Source organism: Eurosta solidaginis, chromosome 3, assembly GCF_040869045.1.
Source record: "Eurosta solidaginis isolate ZX-2024a chromosome 3, ASM4086904v1, whole genome shotgun sequence".
Classification (NCBI taxonomy): Eukaryota; Metazoa; Arthropoda; class Insecta; order Diptera; family Tephritidae; genus Eurosta; species Eurosta solidaginis.
In genome coordinates, this window is record NC_090321.1 from 261,340,508 (window position 1) to 261,360,238 (window position 19,731).

Below are 19,731 nucleotides of genomic sequence, written 5' to 3' on the forward strand. Positions count from 1 at the left end.
TGCAGTACGTAGCATTTCGATTCTTCTTATAAATTGATTTGCACTTAGTGATGTTTCATTTGACGGGTCGAATTCGGGTAGAAGTGCTATCACTTCATTCACATTACTATACGGATTTTGTCGTATATTTACATTTGAAAATGGATGATTTTGTTGCATATGAGCATGAACACTATTCGACTGCATATTGCTTCTTATATTCGGTTCATTATAAAATCGCGTTTGCGTGAAATTTTCGTCATAACACAACTGAGCATGCCCATTATAAACAGACATGGGTGGCATATAATTTAGATTGTGAATATTCTCACTATTCCAATAAGAATGCTCGTTGACTTGCATATACGGGTGCACGTCATTTGCTATTGATATATACGGTGGTTGAATATTTGTACTCATTCGCGATGAATGTGCGTGTGTATATGATACACTAGTTGGCGGCACTCACGTAAGCGGTACCGAAACAAACGAATTTATGCAACTTGTAATTTGTTCGGACTGTGGTGACGAACCAACCGACGGACGAAATTCAGATACTACTTGAGTGCTTTTGCTTTGCGTTGGCATTTCACACTCACGTTGCGTTACACTCACTTGCAAATCGGTAATTGTTTTTTCTAATTCATTTATTCTTTGCATTAGCATCGTTTCATTTGCACTCATAAATGTATCATTTGCGTTCGCGTTCGCGGTTTTGTTTACATTTTCATATTCTTCGAGTCGTTCGATTAAAGTGTGTTTGTTTCCCGTCTTTGCAATTCCGCGCTCGCGACATCTGTTGCGCAGATCATTAACTGTCATACTACGAAAGTTCATGTTTTTGTCTAATTAGAAATTGAAAATGCGAGTTCAGCTTTTACGAGTTGAGAAGTTTTGCGATGTTTTAAATGGTTGAAACGACGCTCTTGCATACAACATAAACACATATATGTTTTAGTATAGGAATATTTTCGCTATCCCTTTCGTTTTTATGATGAAACTCTAAAGTCGTAGAATTTTCAATTTAACCGACCGTTCGTTGCAAACTCGACGCGTTGCACGTTCGTATGTACATATAGACGCATGTACATTTATGTGTGTATGTATGCTACCGTTTCTTTTATTTTTTTCGTGTTTTGCAATTTCACAATTTCGACGCAATTTTTCTACTTCGTTGTACGTTTTTCGACACGGTTGGACTTTTTTCCTCGTACATATGTACATATATGACTATTTACTATGCACGCTTTCGTTTTTCAATGCATTTTATCATTAACACAACACTTCTTTTTATTGTTGCAAAGATTTTTCACATTTGTTATAATATGCTCGAATTATTATTAACGCGACAATCCTTATGTGGCATAGGTTTCGCACACTTCTGATATTATCACGATGGCATATCTACTTACGTTTGTCAGAGTTCCGAATAATTAATTAGACGCACGCTAGTTTATTTAATGTTAAATGAAGAAAGTATTATTATTAGAAATAATGAATATACACTTTAATGTAATTTAAGTGAATTATGATTTTGTTAAATACGACGTTTCGTTCTGAAGGTTCGAGACAGACTGCTTCGTCTCGCTCATTTCATTTCTCTCCTCAAATCGTCTTTTACTTAGTTAGAGTTGCCATGTCGGCTGACACTAGGAAGTAATTTGGTTGTACTAATGTGCCACCACCCGGCACTCACTGGACAATAATGTGCTCGAGTGGAAGTTGTGCATGCTTATTCTAACCTAACTTAACCTTGGGTCGATTGACGCAACTGTCCTGTCACATAAGGCTAAGAAAAACCGTATAATTAGCGATTTTGAGTTCTATTGAACCAAAAAATCAGCTGGAATGCCAATTTCAAGAGCGATCGAATATAAATTAGGTCTGCCTAGATTCTAAGAAAATTTTTGGGTACTTCTTCATAGGTTTAACTGGGCGGAGAAAGACCATAGATAGAATATACCCATAGTTTTGAACTTCTTGGTACAAAGTACAGCTAATTGAGCCCATGTTTTTCGGCCGTGGCTGTCCTAATATTTTGAAACACAAGAATAAAGGAGATAAACGGATGTCGAATCCAAATTATGATCAAACGAAATTAAAGATATGACCCCTTCTAGTCTAGCTCGTCCATACGATGCAAAATGTTGGAATTTGAAATGCACCTATACATAGTTTATAAGGCTATGAAGGCAGGCAGTTTCGCCACTACGCTACAGTACAGTCGCTACTGGTACTAGCTCCACTGTCGCGGGAACGACTGGCATTCCTATCGCGGGAGCTTTTAAAGTGCTTTAACCTACTGGGATCATGAAGACCAGACGTCACAAAGAATTGCGAAGTATAGTCGTCGGAGCGAAATTTTGGGACAGGTGGTATCTTAAGTGATCCGAACTTAAGTGTTCGGGATATATAACTGGAATTCCAAAATATATCATTTTTTATATCTTCCCAACGAGAGAAGACTCAATATTCAATTCATGAAAATATGATTTTGGGGAGGGTTGGGGCAGTAAAAAGCTATAACTATTCTTTCTCAAAATATATATGATACAGCTAGTAGGGGTATTATTCTGATTCCTCTTTTTCCTCTGTTATGCTTCTTTCCCCTCTTCCTCTTCGAAAGGCGGAATACAAAGAACGGGATATGAAGAAGAATAAGGTTGCAATCAGAGCATAAGTAAACAGTACGTTTTAGATCTGTAAAGTTTTTAAATGATAGGAAATATGTCTTTTAAGAAAAAGTATTTCAATCGATGGGAACTTTCGGTATTGAGCTCGGGCGCTGTAGGAAATAGACAGTAAGGGCATGCACTTTATTTGATTTTCGATATGGTAAAAATTTTCCGTCACCCTTTATGTTTGTGTGCACTTTTAAGCCCATTATTTGCGGCTGCTGTAACAAATGTGCCACTCTATAATTGTGCAATAGAATGCAGCATTCGACTAGGCAGAAACCACAGCTTCAATGGCTATAAATACATGTTTACATTCGGCTGGTTGACTTTGCCCCTAAATCTGTGCTTGTGCGCATGCGCGAACACCCCACTGCACACATAACTTTCGACCTATACACAAGCAATATTGGTTGACGCCCTGGCATTTGTAACATCGTCTGGACTTTACCTAATGCGGATTGACGTTGCAACGAGTGAAATCACATCGCATACTTTATTTTCTTTACAATCGCTGGCTTATTGGTAATCTGCTATGATTATATTATACACACAAAAATGGCTGGGATGCCTGACTAACTATGGCTTGTGGTTGCTGCGACCGTCATTACAATTTTCTTACCAGTCATTGCTGGCGATAAGTTTTACCATTGCTGCTGCTGGTAGCTGTATTAATAAGCTTTAAAAATATGTGCTTGTTAAGCGATATCAGAGATATGCAGAAGTACGTCACAATTCGTAAATGCAATGCATACGAAATCCTGCACCGTGTTCCAAAACAGGAATGAGGTTCTGGTTGAGCCTATCCTTTTGAATATATGGCAAAGAGTACCAGCGTTTTACGATAAGTACTAAAGACAGCGCCCGAAGTGTTTGGCGTGAAAACATCTTTAGCTATAGAATGTTAGCCTAAGTATAGCAACTAATATTGGAACAACCTAGGGATGGTATGAGCGAAAACAAACAAATCAGTTAATGGAAATTAATGGAGGCAAAGAAACAAATCAATGATATATGAAGGACAAAGTGATTCAACAAAGTAGAAGAAGTAATATAAATTAGATGAAACACCAGACGAGGTAGAGAAATAACAATGTCGATAATGATGTGGATGACAATAACGATGCTTATGGTTATCGTCACGGATGCGAAGCCAAGGCATGACAAGAAAGGGTACAGAATGTAGGGAAAAGAAGAATAGAAGGTGAGAATGAAAGAAATTTTGTGATTCAAAACCCAAGCCGATGTCATACGCCGATGGTGTGTTATCAATTTGTTATCGAAGGGACGATGGTTTGTTGTCGATGGATTATCTGTCTTTTATTGATGGGATATGTACGTGCAGTCCAATTGCTATCGAACTGTTATAAGCTTGCTAACGTTAAGAATGATCATCGATTATTTTAAAGACGGGTTGTCGATTCTTCATGGGAAAGTTCTCGATTTATCAACGAAAAGTTGCCGATTGTTCATCGAACTACTATCGGTATATTATCAAAAATTTATCGATTTGTTATGGGAGTGTTATTAATTTGTTATGAAAAAATGTAGGCATTTATGTTAACAAAAATTAATCAAAAAAGTTATTGTTATGATTAACAAGTAAAGGTGTCTAAGTTCGGATGTAACCGAACATTATATACTCAGCGTGAGCTTCAGTTGTATATTTCATTTCAGATAAATTACTTTTCTACATAACACGCGGCACCGCTCGTTTAAAAAAAAAATTTCTCCACATTTCCTCTTACAATAAAACTTGATAAGTGAAATATCGTTTATTCAAAACTATTTTTTGCTAAGTTATGGCCTATTATTCTAGCCTACGACCCTTTTAAACTTGTTTTATATATAAGTTGCCGTGGTCTTAAACCGATCATGCCTATTTTAATAGAAATATTTCCTGCTATAGGGAAAATTTGTGTACCCAATTTTATTACGATCCGTCAATTTTTCTTTGAGTTATGGCCGAAACATAGAAAAATGCTTAGTCATAAAAAGGGCGGTGCCACGCCCATTTTTTAATTTTGAAGTTTTTCCTATTTGTTGTTATAAATCCACTGGGCAAATGAAATAACATTGATATAAAGCTGTTATTTACAAAGATATAGCTTATTTTATTCGTCCACGACCCTTTTAAAAATCTTTTATATAAAAGTGGGCGTGATCCTTAACCGATTTCGTTGATTTTTCTTCAAAGCTTTTCATATGGTAAAGGCAACCTCTCTGTCGAATTTTGTTACGATAAGTTTAACGATTTTTGACTTATGATTAATAATCTTTGTAAATTTTATGTTATCACAAGTGGGCCGTGCCACGCCCATTTTAAAAATTGTTTCAAAATTTTTATTAAAAGTCTCAATATAAGTCCACACTTCGAATTTCAACATTCTAGGTGTATTATTTACTATATTATCAGGTTTTTAGTGTTTTCCAAAATTTTATATATATATAAAGTGGGCGTGGTTATCATCCGATTTCGCTCATTTTCAATGCCAGTCTGGTCTGTGTCCAGATAAGCTAGTGTACCAAATTTGGTGAAGATATCTCAATATTTACTCAAGTTATCGTGCTAACGGGAATTTTTTTTCGATACTGATGATTTTGATATATGGAAGTCTATATCTGTCTCGATTCTTTTATACCTGCACAACCAACAGTTATCCAATAAAAGTTAACATACTCTGTGTGCATAGCACGCTGAGTATAAAAAATATCGCTAGGCTGTCGAAAATTTATCGACTTGTATCGATACGTTTTGGATATATCGATTTGGTATCGAAGAGCTGCCGTTTTTTTTATCCTTGCGTCTTGTTATCGGTTTGCTATTAGTTTGTTATCGGTGACTATCAGTTCGCTCTGAAATAGAAACCGATTAAAATTCACAGTAAAATCAATAACACATCTGTAACCCGTCGAATAAGAAAACAAGATATCTTCGCGATAACAAACGGATACCGAACCGATAATTTGAGAATAACTTCAGTTTCAATAATAAGTAATAGTAAAACAATACCTAGTCGTTATCAGCTGTTACCAAAAATAAGCCGATGAAGATCTTCTCCAATGGCCTTGATTTGTTTCTAGCAAAGTTACCTCTATTGTGGTTTAACTTCAATCCCTAGACGACTTGTAATCAATTCAAGAACATTAGTTTTTTAGACGTACGACTTTATATTTACACGAGTAGATACTTGGTTCTTTATTTGATTTAAAATTTTGGTGTGCTCCCGATTTGGTATTATAAGTCAGGAATGATTTGTTATGACCACTTTGAAACTTTTAGGCGATTTTTTCTCAGAAGCCGTCTCCCAAACGATTTCCTGTATAGTTTACATATATTGGAACAATTTGTCAAATTGCCGTCTCTTGATAAATTTGGTTTTGGAGGCAAAATAGTTTCGGCGTTGGGTCATCTTCAGTGTCATTTGTTTTTCTCACACTGAAGATCAAACCAAGTTTGGTGGCCGGTTCATTCTTGCTCGGATTCCCTGTGCTTACTTAAGGACTTCACCTAGAAGTTTTCAACCTGCCCAAGGTCACACATTTTCCAAATTCGCCTAAGTTAGATTAAGTCTACAACCAAACACTACATGAGAGGAGAGATTAAATCACGCTCAGTAACTAAATTAAGCTGCTAACCTCCATATTATATTTGTTTCGTTTGTCCATTGCTATCGTGATCCATGCTCTGTCTAATATCTAAATTATGTACCCGTGCAGCCCTCTGATTAGTGGAAAGAAATCGCGTGTCTATCACAATCAGCTCATTGCCAGTTCCCTGCTTGTTAAGTCGTTACGTGCATATTTATGCGCTCTCAATTGTTTGGATAAATTCTTTTGTATGCAATTGTTGGTATGTCAGAGTTGTTAGTTGTTTGCTTCTGATTACTAAATAGGAGTAGTTAACGCGTCTCAGGTGACTTGTTTTGTAATTGCAATCGACTGCACTACATGCCAGGTTGTTAAGCGGAGTTTTGAATAGAGGCTTGCCGCATAGCATTGCACATATTTGTTGTATTTGTTTAAATAAGTTTGATGAGCATTTAAACAATTTTTGGTTATTCATAACACGATTTTTATGAAATTATATAATGTATACGATTCGATAGAAAACTGGCTTGGCAATACGCATAGTTAGCACTTGTATTTGCGAAAGGGGACTTTAAAAACTTCTCCTCCACCCGACTGTGACGAACTGAAAACGGCAATATATCGCCAAAAGAATAACAGGCACAGAGTAACGACGGACTAACAGCGGAGCTGTCCAGGCATGGAGACGAAGAGTCGGTCTATAGCATGCGAACGGAAAGCTTAAAAGCTTCTCTCGCTAGTTCATATTATACGAATGGACGAAGACGCTCCGGCCAAGAAAGTATTTCAATCGGTATCTCCATTTAGAACCAGCGGAAACCTCAAATGAGACGGAAGAAGCAGGGGAAAGAAGATTGGAATTGAACATTTTTTTAGGAATGGAGTGTTCAAAAGTTTTATGGATGTTTTAAGATAAGACCACTTTGTCAAGTTCTGGGGTCACCTCATAACCAGCAAATATTATTGAAATTATTGCAGCAGATTTTTTTCTTCTTGACTCTGAAGACGTGCTTCATGATCAGAAACCAGGTATAGCTCGAACAGGTATTCGGCAATCGTATCCAAGGAAAGAAGTTCAGTGGTAACTTCTCTTAGCTGTTGGAAGCAATAGGGAATAGGAGCAAAAAGCTTAGTTCATTATCAGTGCAAAAATTTCTGCCGGTTCTGCCGCCCTCGAAATGAATAGCGACTGGCTGATCAATTCTGGTGTTATAAGAATTAAAGTATGCTCGAATCTGTTCAAATAACCAATTTTCTTGGACTTCCGTTAGAATAATGTGGTAACAGTTCATGAAAGGTGTCGCTTATTGGATAAGGAAACGCACAGTTTATATAACAACAAGAACAATTTCCGCAACTAGTATTTTTGATAAATTTGTTAGACAGTCTATGTGAGGTCCTCATGGACCGAACAGTTCAACCTAGGATCCTTTTTGCGATAAATAATTTTTAAAGGATAAATTCTGGATTACAATCGAGAAACTTTCTGGATCTTTTTGGGATCATTTCATAACTGTTTCTAGATAAGACTGGAACCATTACAAAATCGTTTACGAGTTATTTTAGCGACAGTTTCAGGATAATTTCAAAATTTTTGCGGGATTGTTACAGAGTGATTTTGAAATCAATTCGAGGGATCTGTTTCGGAATTTTGTTCAGGGTTATTCCCGGCGTTGATCATGCTTTGTGGTATATGTTATGGGCTCTTTGACTTCGGGCACTCCAGCATTTGAACCATCTTCGGCTTTGTTCCAGACAAGAAGATTATAGCGTAGCGGTATTCAACACTGTTATTCCTGTCAAGATAATAATGGGGAGAGGGACCCAAGACCAACAATGGACTGCTTAACTAACCCGCGGATGAGTCGAAATTGGGAGAGAAGTTTGGTTCGTAGTTTTCTGCCAGTAAATTTATGTATACAGAAAATTTCAAGTTAGCCGCAGACTGTAGCTTCTTCCCAACGGAAGTCGCTTTTGTTTAAGGATGCGTTGGAAAGGATGATGTTCAGTGCTTTTCAGCCAATCTGCAACAAAAGCTCTGACCTCGAGTGTGCTTGCGGTTAATTTAATACTAGGATCACATTGATTTCGAGGCATAGCAATATCCCGAACAACTCTCACACGGATTCTCTGGCCTAGTGGGTTGTTGAAACTTTATATATGGGGAATTCCAATTTCTGCTGAACACATGCAGTATGCTATTTTACAGATGATCCTGCAATTAGCTACGTAAATGCTGAGAGCAGCGACCTTTTATAGGGTGCAGATATATTTCTAGCCCCAATTTGATGGCAGGCGGCTTCCGTAATAATTGAGTTCACTACAGCTCATTTATCCTTGGTACTTGAATTTCTTATGGGTTCGCTGAGACGTATCATCATCGTCGTTAGTTGGCGCTTAACTCCTTAAGTGATTTTGGCCCTTTCGTAAAAAGTTACGCCAGCTATTCCAGTTTCGCTATAATTTGGAGCACCAAGTGAGGCCAAGTCTTCCTTCACCTGCCTCTTCCTCTGCTTCCAAACTGCGGTATAGCCGGAACGACTTCGTCCGTTCGCATAACATGACCTCGCCAGCGAAGTCTTTGGGTTTTGCACTATTGTAATATCTGCATAAAGCTCATACAGTTCATTATTATACCTCTTCCGATACTCGCTGTCGTCATCACGGACAGGCCCCCAAATAATCCGAAGAACTTTTCTCTCGAACACTCCATCTCTTTTTATATCGACACCATTCATAAATCCGAGCCATACATCAGGACAGGTATTCTGAGCGAGTTGCACTAGCCTTATTTTTGTATGTCGAGAGAGGACTTTACTCAGTCCAACGTAGCAAATGTTGGCAAGATTTATTCTCCATTTGATTTCAAAGCTGAAGTTGTTTTTGCTTTGAATGCTGTTTCCCAAATTGACGAAATCCTTCACAGTCTCGAATTAATATACGTCAACAATGACGTGGCTGCCAAGGCGTATTGCGATTCTCTTACCGGGATACCTACCACACAGCCGAACCGCACCCTATATACATCCGACTCAAGCGGACGGAGAGCTGATGTTTCTAATTGATCTCTGCCAACCATCAAGCGATGCTCAAGTTCAAAAGTTCACATGGAAGTAAAGGAACTCAAATTTTCGAACTGCATTTAAAGCTGAAAACAAAGTCAATGTTATATTATTAAAGCACGTAAACAAGCCCCGATACTTATGACTATGATGTATTGGGCAACTTTCAAGTTATTATCGGCAAACTGACATCAAACAGCATGCGAGCGCAGTCAGAGGTCCAAACAAATAAACAACAACGTTTGCTTAAAGCTTAAGCATAGAATGAGCAAGAAGTTCACATATCAAAATCTCAATACACTGAAAGAAATGGTGCTAGTAAAATCAACAAATCGGTTCTGTTGTTCTTGACTTAACGGAGATTCGGTGAAATTGATCGAATTATGGTTAATTCGACCGAGTTCTTTGTCAAGCGAACAATTTAGTTTAGTCATTTCAACAGAAGAGAAACTGTCGCTCTTAAGTTAACAAAATTCTGTAAAATTGACAGGTTCCTAATCAATCTAACTGATTTTTTTGTTAACCCAACTGATCTCACTGGTCATTTCAACAGCGATCAACAGTCAATACATGAGCAAAATTCAAAGAGAATTTTACGTTCACTGCGCTCTCTACTTTGTACTTATGTATGCCGTGTAATATATGTATGCTCATATTTACGTATGCATATGGCGGCCGCCGTGGTGTGATGGTAGCGTGCCCTGCCACACCGAAGACCATGGGTACACACCCCGGGCAAAGCAACATACAAATTTTAGAAATAAGGTTTTTCAATTAGAAGAACATTTTCCTAAGCGGGGTCGCCCCTCGGCACTGTTCGGCAAGCACTCCGAGTGTATTTCTGCCATGAAAAGATCTCAGTGAAAACTCATCTGCTTCGCAAATGCTGCAACATAGGCACTTTCGCACGAAGCTTTCGCAACAACTTTTTTTGTTCATTTGACTACTAACACGGTTAATTACGAATCAACGATTTGTGTGCAGTTGATTCAACATCTTGTTGCGATGGATAAAAATTGACAGAAATTTCGATTGAATTGACCAATATTTCGGTTTATTTTACCAGTCTTTTTCATTCAGTGTAGAAATACCTAACGATCAAAAAAGCACTCTGATATGCATGCAACCAAAAATACTTTAAGCGTGTAGGCGTGCACTTTAATGCACACACCGACACACACATATATATGTGTACCTTAAAACACTTTTACATGTTTGCATTTGTGTGGTTATAAGCATTATTCTCAAATCAAAGTGAAACACAGGTGTTGCCTCAAGTTGCATGTCATGCCCACGAAACATAAAATTTCGCCTCGTTCTAATTACAGTTGTTGCTTATACTGCCATACGAATGTGGTGTTTGTTAACGTTGTTGTTGTTATTGTTGCTAACTATTACAGCTTCAAATGCCGGTTGCAATTGAGATAATGTTTTTCCTTTGCGGTGTTAATGTTTTATTTTTAAAAATATTTTTTTTCTTTCCAACTTAACACGCTGCTCACGCCCTCTTTTTCCGATGTAGATTATAATTACGTTTTTCAGTTTTCCTTTTCCACTGCGCATGAAATTTTTACAACAAATTGTTTTTGTGATGAATGATGTGTGTGGTTTTGTTTTTTTTTATAAAGATATGTTTTTTATTACTGTTAGAATGCAACGATAGGTAAACAAGCCTGCACTCGGTTGTTATCAAGCATTGTATACCCAGATGTGGGTATTAAAAAAGAGCAAAACTGCAAATACTAGAAAGCAAAAGCTATTATTCAAATCGGCCGGAATGAGGAATAATGAAGAAACACTGCAAGAAATGTAATAAAACAAAAACTAAAGAAAACCTGAAAATTGTGTTTTGAGTTTTTCCCACGAATAGGAATTGAATTTATTTTGCAATCTATCATTATAAATCATTGAATGACTCTTATTTACAAAAGGCCGTTATAAAAGTCATAACTGAAGTTACGTGTGTTGTTGTTTTTTGAGCAATGAAGACACTCCCCGAAGGTTTTGTGTACTGTTATTGCTGTTTATGATCTTTGGACGGACACAGATCCGATAAGCTCCGGTAACTAGCCCCATTAAGTTACAAGCCAGACCATCTCGATTTGATTTGGTCACGTTGAATCTTCCAGGCCATATCACCCACCCACCCTCTAGTTTTGTCGAACTACAGTTCTGATTTCTGATCTCGAATTCGATTCATGTTCCGCTTCAACAATTCTAGTTCCTACATCAGTACCAGTTGAGGTTTCAGCTTCAGTTTTTGTATTAGTGAGAGTTGTCATTCGTGCATCAGTTTTTTTTTTCGGTTTCATTTTTGAAGTCAGTTCCAGCTTTTGCGTTAGCTCCAGTTTTAGAAAGAGGTTCCAGTTCAGGTGTCGGCTTAAGTTTCTTTTTAAGTTAAATATTGGTTTAAGTTCCAGTTTTTGTGGCATTTGCAGTTTTTAAGTCAGTTCTGTTTCTAACTAGTTCCTGTGCTTCTATCAGTTCCTATGTCAGTTTTAGTTCTGCGTTAGTTCCAGCTTTTGCGTACGTTTTTATTCAAGTTTCTGATTTAGTTCCACATAATATGTGGCTTCCGATTTCTGTTTCAGTTCCAGTTTCTGTGCTAGTTCCAGTTTTAGTTCCATGTTCAATGGAAGTTTCAGTTTTACATCAGTTCCAGTTTCTGTGTCAGTTCCTATGGCAGTTCCAGTTTTACACCAGTTCCAGTTTCTATGGCAGTTCCAGTTTTCGTGCCGGTTTTAGTTTTTGCGTCAATTCCAGTTCTAGTTTCTGAATAAGTTTCAGTTTCTATGGCAGTTCCAGTTTCTGTGTCAGTTTCAGTTTCTATGGCAGTTCCAGTTTTGCATCAGTCCCAGTTTCTGTGTCAGTTCCAGTGTCTATGGCACTTCCAATTTTTGCGCCAATTCCGTGTTCTGTTGCAGTTCTCTTTCTTTGCCAATTCCAGTTTCCATTGCAGTCTTTGCATAAGTTACAGTTTCTTCGGAAGTTCTAGTTTCTATTGGAGTTCCAGTTTCTATGGTATTTTTAGTTTCTCTGCCAATAACAGTTTCCATGGCAGTTTTTGGTAAGTTCCAATGTCTTCATCTATTCAAATTTCCGTATTAGTTCCAGTTTCCATAGCAATTTTGGCGTAAGTTCCAGTGCCTTCTTTTATTAGTTCCAATGTTTGTGTTGGTCAAAGTTTCGATTCTTGTTTCAGTTTCTGGTTCTGTGTCAGTTAAAGTTTTGATTCCAGGTACAATTTTAAATCACTACTCTAAGGTCACTACTTTGTTTTCAGTTAAGTTTCAGTTTTGTTTGTTGCTTTTTTCTAGTTCACGCTTCGTTTTCGTGTCAGTTTATTTTTCATTTATAATTTTGTCTGGTTCCGGTTTTTTTTTTTTTTAATTTTCACTTTTGTTCCGGTTTCTTTATCAGTTCCATTTCCAGTTTTATTTTATTTTACTGTTTCAGCACCCCTTTTAATTTCTACATTTGTACCGATCTCGTTATCATTTTTATTTCTATTTTTACTTTTGTTCCGATTCCGGTTTCAGTTGCTTTTCTATTTTTAGTATTCGTTCGATTCTGCTTTCAGTTTCTTTTTGTCTCATAATTTTGTTCCAATTTAGTTTTTGTTTCCGCTGCAATTCCGGTTTTAGTTTCTCTTTTATTTATGATGATTGAGGATTTTCGAATTTCTCTTTCTTTTTCATTTCATGAGATTTCATTTTCTTTTTCTTTCATTAGTTAGTTCCAATTCCGGTTTATTTTGAATTTTGTTTCACAATTTTGTTAAGTTAGTTTCTTTTCAATTTATGGCTTTGGTCCGATTTCAGTCTTTATTCAATTTATAGCTTTGACCGTTTTTTTTCATTTATAGGTTTGGTCCGATTTCAGTTCCTCTTCCATTTCAGCTTCTTTTTGCTTTGCCCCGTTTCAATAACTATTTCGGTTATAAATTTTTTCACGTTTATAGTTTTTGTCTTATATTTCCTACCACATTGAAGATCCTGTGTCCGATTTCCGGGCAAAGCAACATAAAACATTTAAAAACAAGTTTTTATCAATTTAGAAAAAGTTTTTCTAATCGAGGTCACCCTCGGCAGTGATTTTTCAAACACTCCGGGTGTATTTCTGCCATAAAAAGCTTCTCAGTGAAAACTCATCTGCATTGCAGATGCCGTTCGGAGTCCGCGTAAAACATGTAGGTCCCGGCCGTACGATTTGTAGGAAAAGTTGAAAGGAGAGCGATGCAAATGGGAAGAGCAGTTCGGCTTAAAATCTCTTCAGAGGTTATCGCGCCTTGTATTTATTTATTATTTTAAGTTGAAGTTTAAAAAATTTTCTAGTCCAAGTTGAAATATTCTTCATACGTACGGACAGGCAGATGGATGCAGCACGGTGTCGACTTTCCTGTAAAGATCGGTTGTTTTATGTCACTTTAATCAAATACTTTGCGTCACGTACAATTGGGTATAAAAAGGTGTGCAAGCACTTTCCTATTATAAGCCTTTTGTTTATGCTTCTAGCACTTTACTATGGTAAAAATAAGTAACTTCACAACAGCAAGAAAGTCAAGTCACTCATTATATTGAGCATATATCTAATTAACCCAGTTTTGTATATGTAATCTTGAAATTACATTGAAGGTTAACAAATGAAGTGAAATGTCGAACGTGACACTCGCATTTGTTGGTTCGAGTAAAAAATAGGTTATGTAGAAGAGTTGCTTGTGAGTAGTAGAAGAAAATTGGTATGATTTAAATAGAAAACTAATTTTAAAATTTTTATAACTTTAAGCTACAATATGTTGTAAACAGGAAAAAGATAACGCTTTAGAAAGTTAATTAATAGCTCTAGAGATTTATGTGTTCAATGCATTTGATTTGTCATTTCAGCTGATTGGTTTTCATGTTTGCTGATGGAAACATACAGTTTATTATTATTCAAGAACTTATAGCTAAATACTTTTTTTTCTAAATAGCTTTATTAATAAATATGTTTATCAAAGAACCTATAGTTATGCAAGACCTCTATATATATTTGAGATATACCATTCCAGAATATGATCCAGAAACTTTCTACATTAACTGAAAACATATATTGAATTTATTTTGAGATAGGCTGTTGTGATAATCAAAGTCTGATGTTGGACTTTTATCAATGAAGTTATAAAATGGGAAATTTTTAAAAATATTTATACAGTTTCAGTTTCTTTGTCATTAACAAATTTATAGTTTTGTTTGATATCAATTTCAGAAGAAGTATTATGTCAAATTTCATTAAAATGAAAGTTATTGCAAAAATGCCTTCGGACGGATTGGCGGACGGAAGGGCGAATGAATGAAAGATGATGAATAGATTTTTTGGTTGATTTAAATCAGAGGAGGCGTTGAAAAAAATGGTTTAGAATATTGCCAAAATCGGAAGACGCTAATAAAACTAATGGTAGATTGAGTTCGATCTAGATAATCCAACAAATTTAACCATTAATTGTTCATCTTGCATTATATTCGGTTCAAAAAGTCACAAACTATCTTTTCAAATATTCAACGAAGCAAGCTGGTAGTCTAGTCCATGGATTTCTGAATCACTTCAACAGCATGCCACAAGTCATATTCTAACTCGAAAACTAATTATTTTCAAACACTTTTATTTGCAACTTAAACCGAAAAACATGAAAAAATTTTAAGACTTGTTTAAGACGAAACTCATGTTAGTAAATAATCACAACAACAAAAGCAGCAAGCAGCCACACTCATATATAAGTACACATTAAAGCAAGCAGCCACACTTACATAAAACAACCAGCAGTTCAAAGTAAAGAGATTATCTCACATACACATCATCAGCTAAGAGCAGAAGATTTTATTCACACATACACATGCATATAGCTAAATAACCAATTATGCTATACAACTGTTCCATCTTCGTGAAAAGTATAGACCCTAGGAGAAATATGCGAACGAAGTACTACTCCCAAAGTAGTCTAATAAAGACCAATTTGCAATACTGAATATTGGTGTTATTTATTCGATAGTTCAGCAATTCGGACATTAGTAGAAGGTGCAGAATTGTCAGAAAATCCCCAAAAATTCCTTTCAAATGAAGACTTTTATAAATAAAAGTACCAAAAAATTATTTTTGAAACTCAAACAAAATAAAATTTTATAAAAATAAATTCGGATGGCTTAAAAGATTGTAATTGGCTAAATAATAACGACATTTTTTTTTTTTTTTTTGTAATTTTTTTGAAACTCGAATATCAAATAATTATTATTTTGGGTGTCTGGCAAAACTTATAAAATTTGTATGATACATTGTATAATAATTTAAGCTGAACCCGTATATGGAAGCCAAATGGCAGAAAAAGACTAAATTTGTCTAAAAATCACCAAAATTGCATAATTGATACCACTTTTAAATTATAGTGAAACAGTTAGGAGATGCGAGAGAAATTAATCCATTTTCACGATTTCGAGATAAATGTCCTATGATAGAGATGACACGCTTTCCGGGACCGTAGAAAGATAATAGTTTGCGAAGTATTTAATAAACAATCTCTTTGTATAACTGAATGAATATGACGATGAAATAAATTAGTTCAAAAACTTTCTCAGCAATGTATAGAGATAAATTACGTAATGCATTTGTTAACAAATTAAAAAAAAAAATGACTTTTTCGCCCAGATAAGCGTTTTTCCAAGCGAATGAATAAATATATGTGACCCGGTCTATGAAAAGGCTTATGACTCAAAAAAAAAAAAAAAAGAAAAGCACAAACGTCCTGATGAAATACATTGTTTATCTTTAGTAGCTGTTTCTCGCAATTTCTTTTTTGAGTCATAAGCCACCTTTTCATAGACCGGGTCACATATATATAACTAAATTATGGTAATTACAAATATAAATTTATGCCGGTTTTGTACACATCTACATATAAATATAAGCAATAAATTACATATTATTAACTAAAATTGCATATTATGTTAAGTTGAATATAATTACAACAATTGCTAATTATACCATTTTAGCCCAAATCCAAAATAATTTACCGCTACTACCAAAATATTTTATTAAATCGAATTAAGCAATTTCAAGTGTGTTGGTATAATGTAGGTAAAATATTAGTATTTTTTTACTTTTTTTACTTATTGTTATTATTATCTCAAATTGTTGTTTATAAATGTATTTAAATTTTTTTACTAGAAACGGTACGGTCATTGCCCCTTCAAATCTGCCATCACCATTTATGTGTGTTTAAGTTAATCGAAAAAAAATAAAAAATTCAGTTTCATCAAACTCACCCGCTCTTTTCGACTTTTCGTATCGGAGATATCACTCTCCTGCGAACGTTGTTGGTGTACCAGTTGGATTTTTCCTTCAGATATTGTTATGTAATTTGTTGGCGGTGTAAATGCTTGTATATCATCTTTATCATCATCTTCCTCTTTTATATCGAGCGTTCTAAAAAAAAGAAGAGAAATGAAAACATTTACGTGAAATTGATCCAGTTTTGAGAAAATCCAGCATTGATATGCACAATTATGGATCTAGTATCTGTGAGTGAAATATGTATTAGCCCTAAGTAGTTGAAAATCGAAACTTTCAGAAAATGCCTTATTGAAAAGCTTTCACTACCATACTACAAAATAGCCGTTGCAAATACACAACATAAGTTATCAGTGCCTTATGATAAGGAGGGCTATCTATATGCCAAGATTCAGGCAAATCGGTACACAAATTTTTACGACCTTCTTTAAACATATATACATATAGAGTTTAAATATAGTACACAAACCATCTTCTGCAGTGAAGAGGAGTGGTACAATACGAATAACAAAAAGCACGCCTAAATTAATGTAAAGACAGAATGTCTCAAATTGTGCGAGAGCGTGAAAATGGAGTAAAACTGAAATTAGCCAAGAAAGCAAATACAACACAACAGCCCAATGTTTAGGCGATTGTGATTTCAGCAGTTTTACCGCGGTTCGATTTCCGGTGAAACCTGTTGAAATAAATAAACATTACGAAATTGCCTGACGATGATGACGTGGCGATTTTCGAAATGGTACCATCGCAATGTGCAAGTAAATGTTTCCTTCTTTTCAGTTTTTCCCAATAAAACCAAAATAAAGTTTGCTCGTACAGTTCACAGCGAACATACACACGAACTGCATTTTCAATTTAATTTTTTGTATTACAACGTGTTTATTTTGTGTTACATCTTAAAATTTCACTCTCATAATTTTTTCATAACGCCTAAAGAGTTATAACTTCAAAACATTTTGAACAAAACGGAATGACCTTGGAAAATAAGATTTTGTCCTGGGATAATGTGTTCCACTGGTTTTCTTACATTCCATGTCCATTTTTGTACACCAACGTTAGAATATGTTCCATTTTGTGGGCAGAACAATAAGATATGGGATATATAATCCCACATTAGTTATAAAAACGTGTATTTAAACTCGTAAATGGATGCCCACTTAAATAACACAGTCACATTGCAAAAAAAAAAGCTAGAAAAAAAAAAACAGTTAAAATGTAAAGGCTCAAAGGAACCTATGGAACGCTTTCTTATTCACTTGGGGCGTAAATTGCATTTTTGACAATTTTTTGAAATTCTAATGGAATTCATAATCCAAATGGTAGTGAAAGGGTTAAGCGTCGAATCCGTGATTTCTGCTGTATCTAATTTTTGAGTACTATAAATTATTTTTACTTTCATCTCTAAGTCCAGAATTTACTTTGATATATCTCCGTAAAACGATGTAAGGCATGCTATGGTGGAAACATTGCCTCCATCTTTAAAAAAAATGCATTGAGCTCATTGTTCGCTCCACTTTTGTGGAACTAAAAAAACTTAAAATGATTATCTACTTAAGCAAACAATTGCTAAGTGTATCTACTTCTTTGTATATCCCCATTCGATACTCATTAGAATGCCTACATTTACCCACATGAACATGTATGTATGTTAGACCGACCAATTTGATATAGAAAAAAAAAGTGATCATTAGTGTTGCAGCAGGCAGACTACCTAGCCTGGCAGCATCCAATGGTGCAGAGAAATTTTATGGACTCACAAGAGTACACACTAAGCAAACAATAAGTAACTGGGAAACGATGCAGTTCAAACAATACTACATTTAATGCCCTGCGCAAGGATAGGCCAAATTATTTATACTCTAAGCAACGAGAGTATCAGCCAAACTCATTAGTCTAAGCGGAGAGGACCTACGAGCTCTCACTGATTACTTTACGGGACACTGTGCTCTACGATACCACTTCTTACACTAAAAAACACTGAACATGCATCCGCAATAGTACCTAATATGCAGAGACGTCACAAAATATAAAGAGACGCTCATTACCACTTACAAAGTAATTGGCCGCCCGCTTACATGCTACGCTTCTACACTGGAAGAAAATACAGGCCTGCCAAAACACTGCTCTCTGAATCGTTACGTGCTGTCGTTTTCTGTCCCCCCAGAGCGCCGCCTACACAGTGAGGCGGGAGAGAAAGGGAGAGAAATGAAATGCTGAACAAACAGTCTCGGCTGAATACATAGAAACCTGGACATCACAACAGACATCTGATTGAAGAGGCCCGCCTGCCAGGAGCTTAAGAAGAAGACTAATAACTTGAACTCTCAGAAGAGGAGAGCAATCCTTATTGGGAGACGCGTGTCTCTGTAGCGTAACTTCAATCTTGATACTGTAATAGGTTAAACTCATACTTATCAACCTCGATATACATAGTGTATGTCTTGCTTGCAACGTGGTACAACAACAACAACATGTCATTTCGTGAGCTCGATGAGGAAACACCAGTTCATATTCTCCCCGAATGCGTCACTGTGGTAAGGTAGAGATTCTTCCACCTAGGTGACGTGATTCTTAGTTCTTTCGTGGTATGGAGTAAAAAGCTTGGGGAGGTACTTAAATACATAAAAAGCTTTTACATATAGTAATAGGCTGAAAAGTCAAGCCCTATTGGTCTAGATAACGGTCGCGTCGCATCGAGTCCTAATAATAATAATAATGGTGGTGCACCAACTTCAATTTTATGTAGGCCTAATAGACCAGGGATTTAAATTCTCAATAGTTTACCAAATGTTTTCGAGGTCGTTGAAAATGATGTTGCCATGTGGAGTTTGACCTCTATTATACAAGTCATATGTGATTAACAAAAAGCAAAGCAAAGTTTCACAAATCATACAAGTCTTGTAATACAAGGACAGTTCTTTTAAGAAGAAACATTTTTGATGAACAAATTCATTTGTATTATCAGGCTTGTATTTATGTTAAACGGGCCCAGAGTAACACAAATTTAAAATACTTGGGTCGGTCTAATGTATACATGTACTATGTTGACATTTTCTTGAATAAATGTTTAATTTGTCTAAAAGCCAAGCTAAGCTGAAATTTAAGCT

At 35.8% G+C, this 19,731-nt stretch overlaps 1 protein-coding gene across 6 annotated transcripts in view; it reads right to left on the reverse strand.

Annotated features, from left to right (window-relative positions):
* LOC137245466 (uro-adherence factor A) overlaps positions 1-19,731 on the reverse strand; it is a 189,458-nt gene that overhangs the window by 96,367 nt on the left and 73,360 nt on the right. For all 6 annotated transcript variants that reach the window (XM_067776176.1, XM_067776175.1, XM_067776174.1 and 3 more), the window contains one exon: positions 16,600-16,759. In XM_067776176.1, the coding sequence (XP_067632277.1) occupies positions 16,600-16,759 (160 nt within the window). The remainder of the gene's footprint in view (positions 1-16,599; positions 16,760-19,731) is intronic.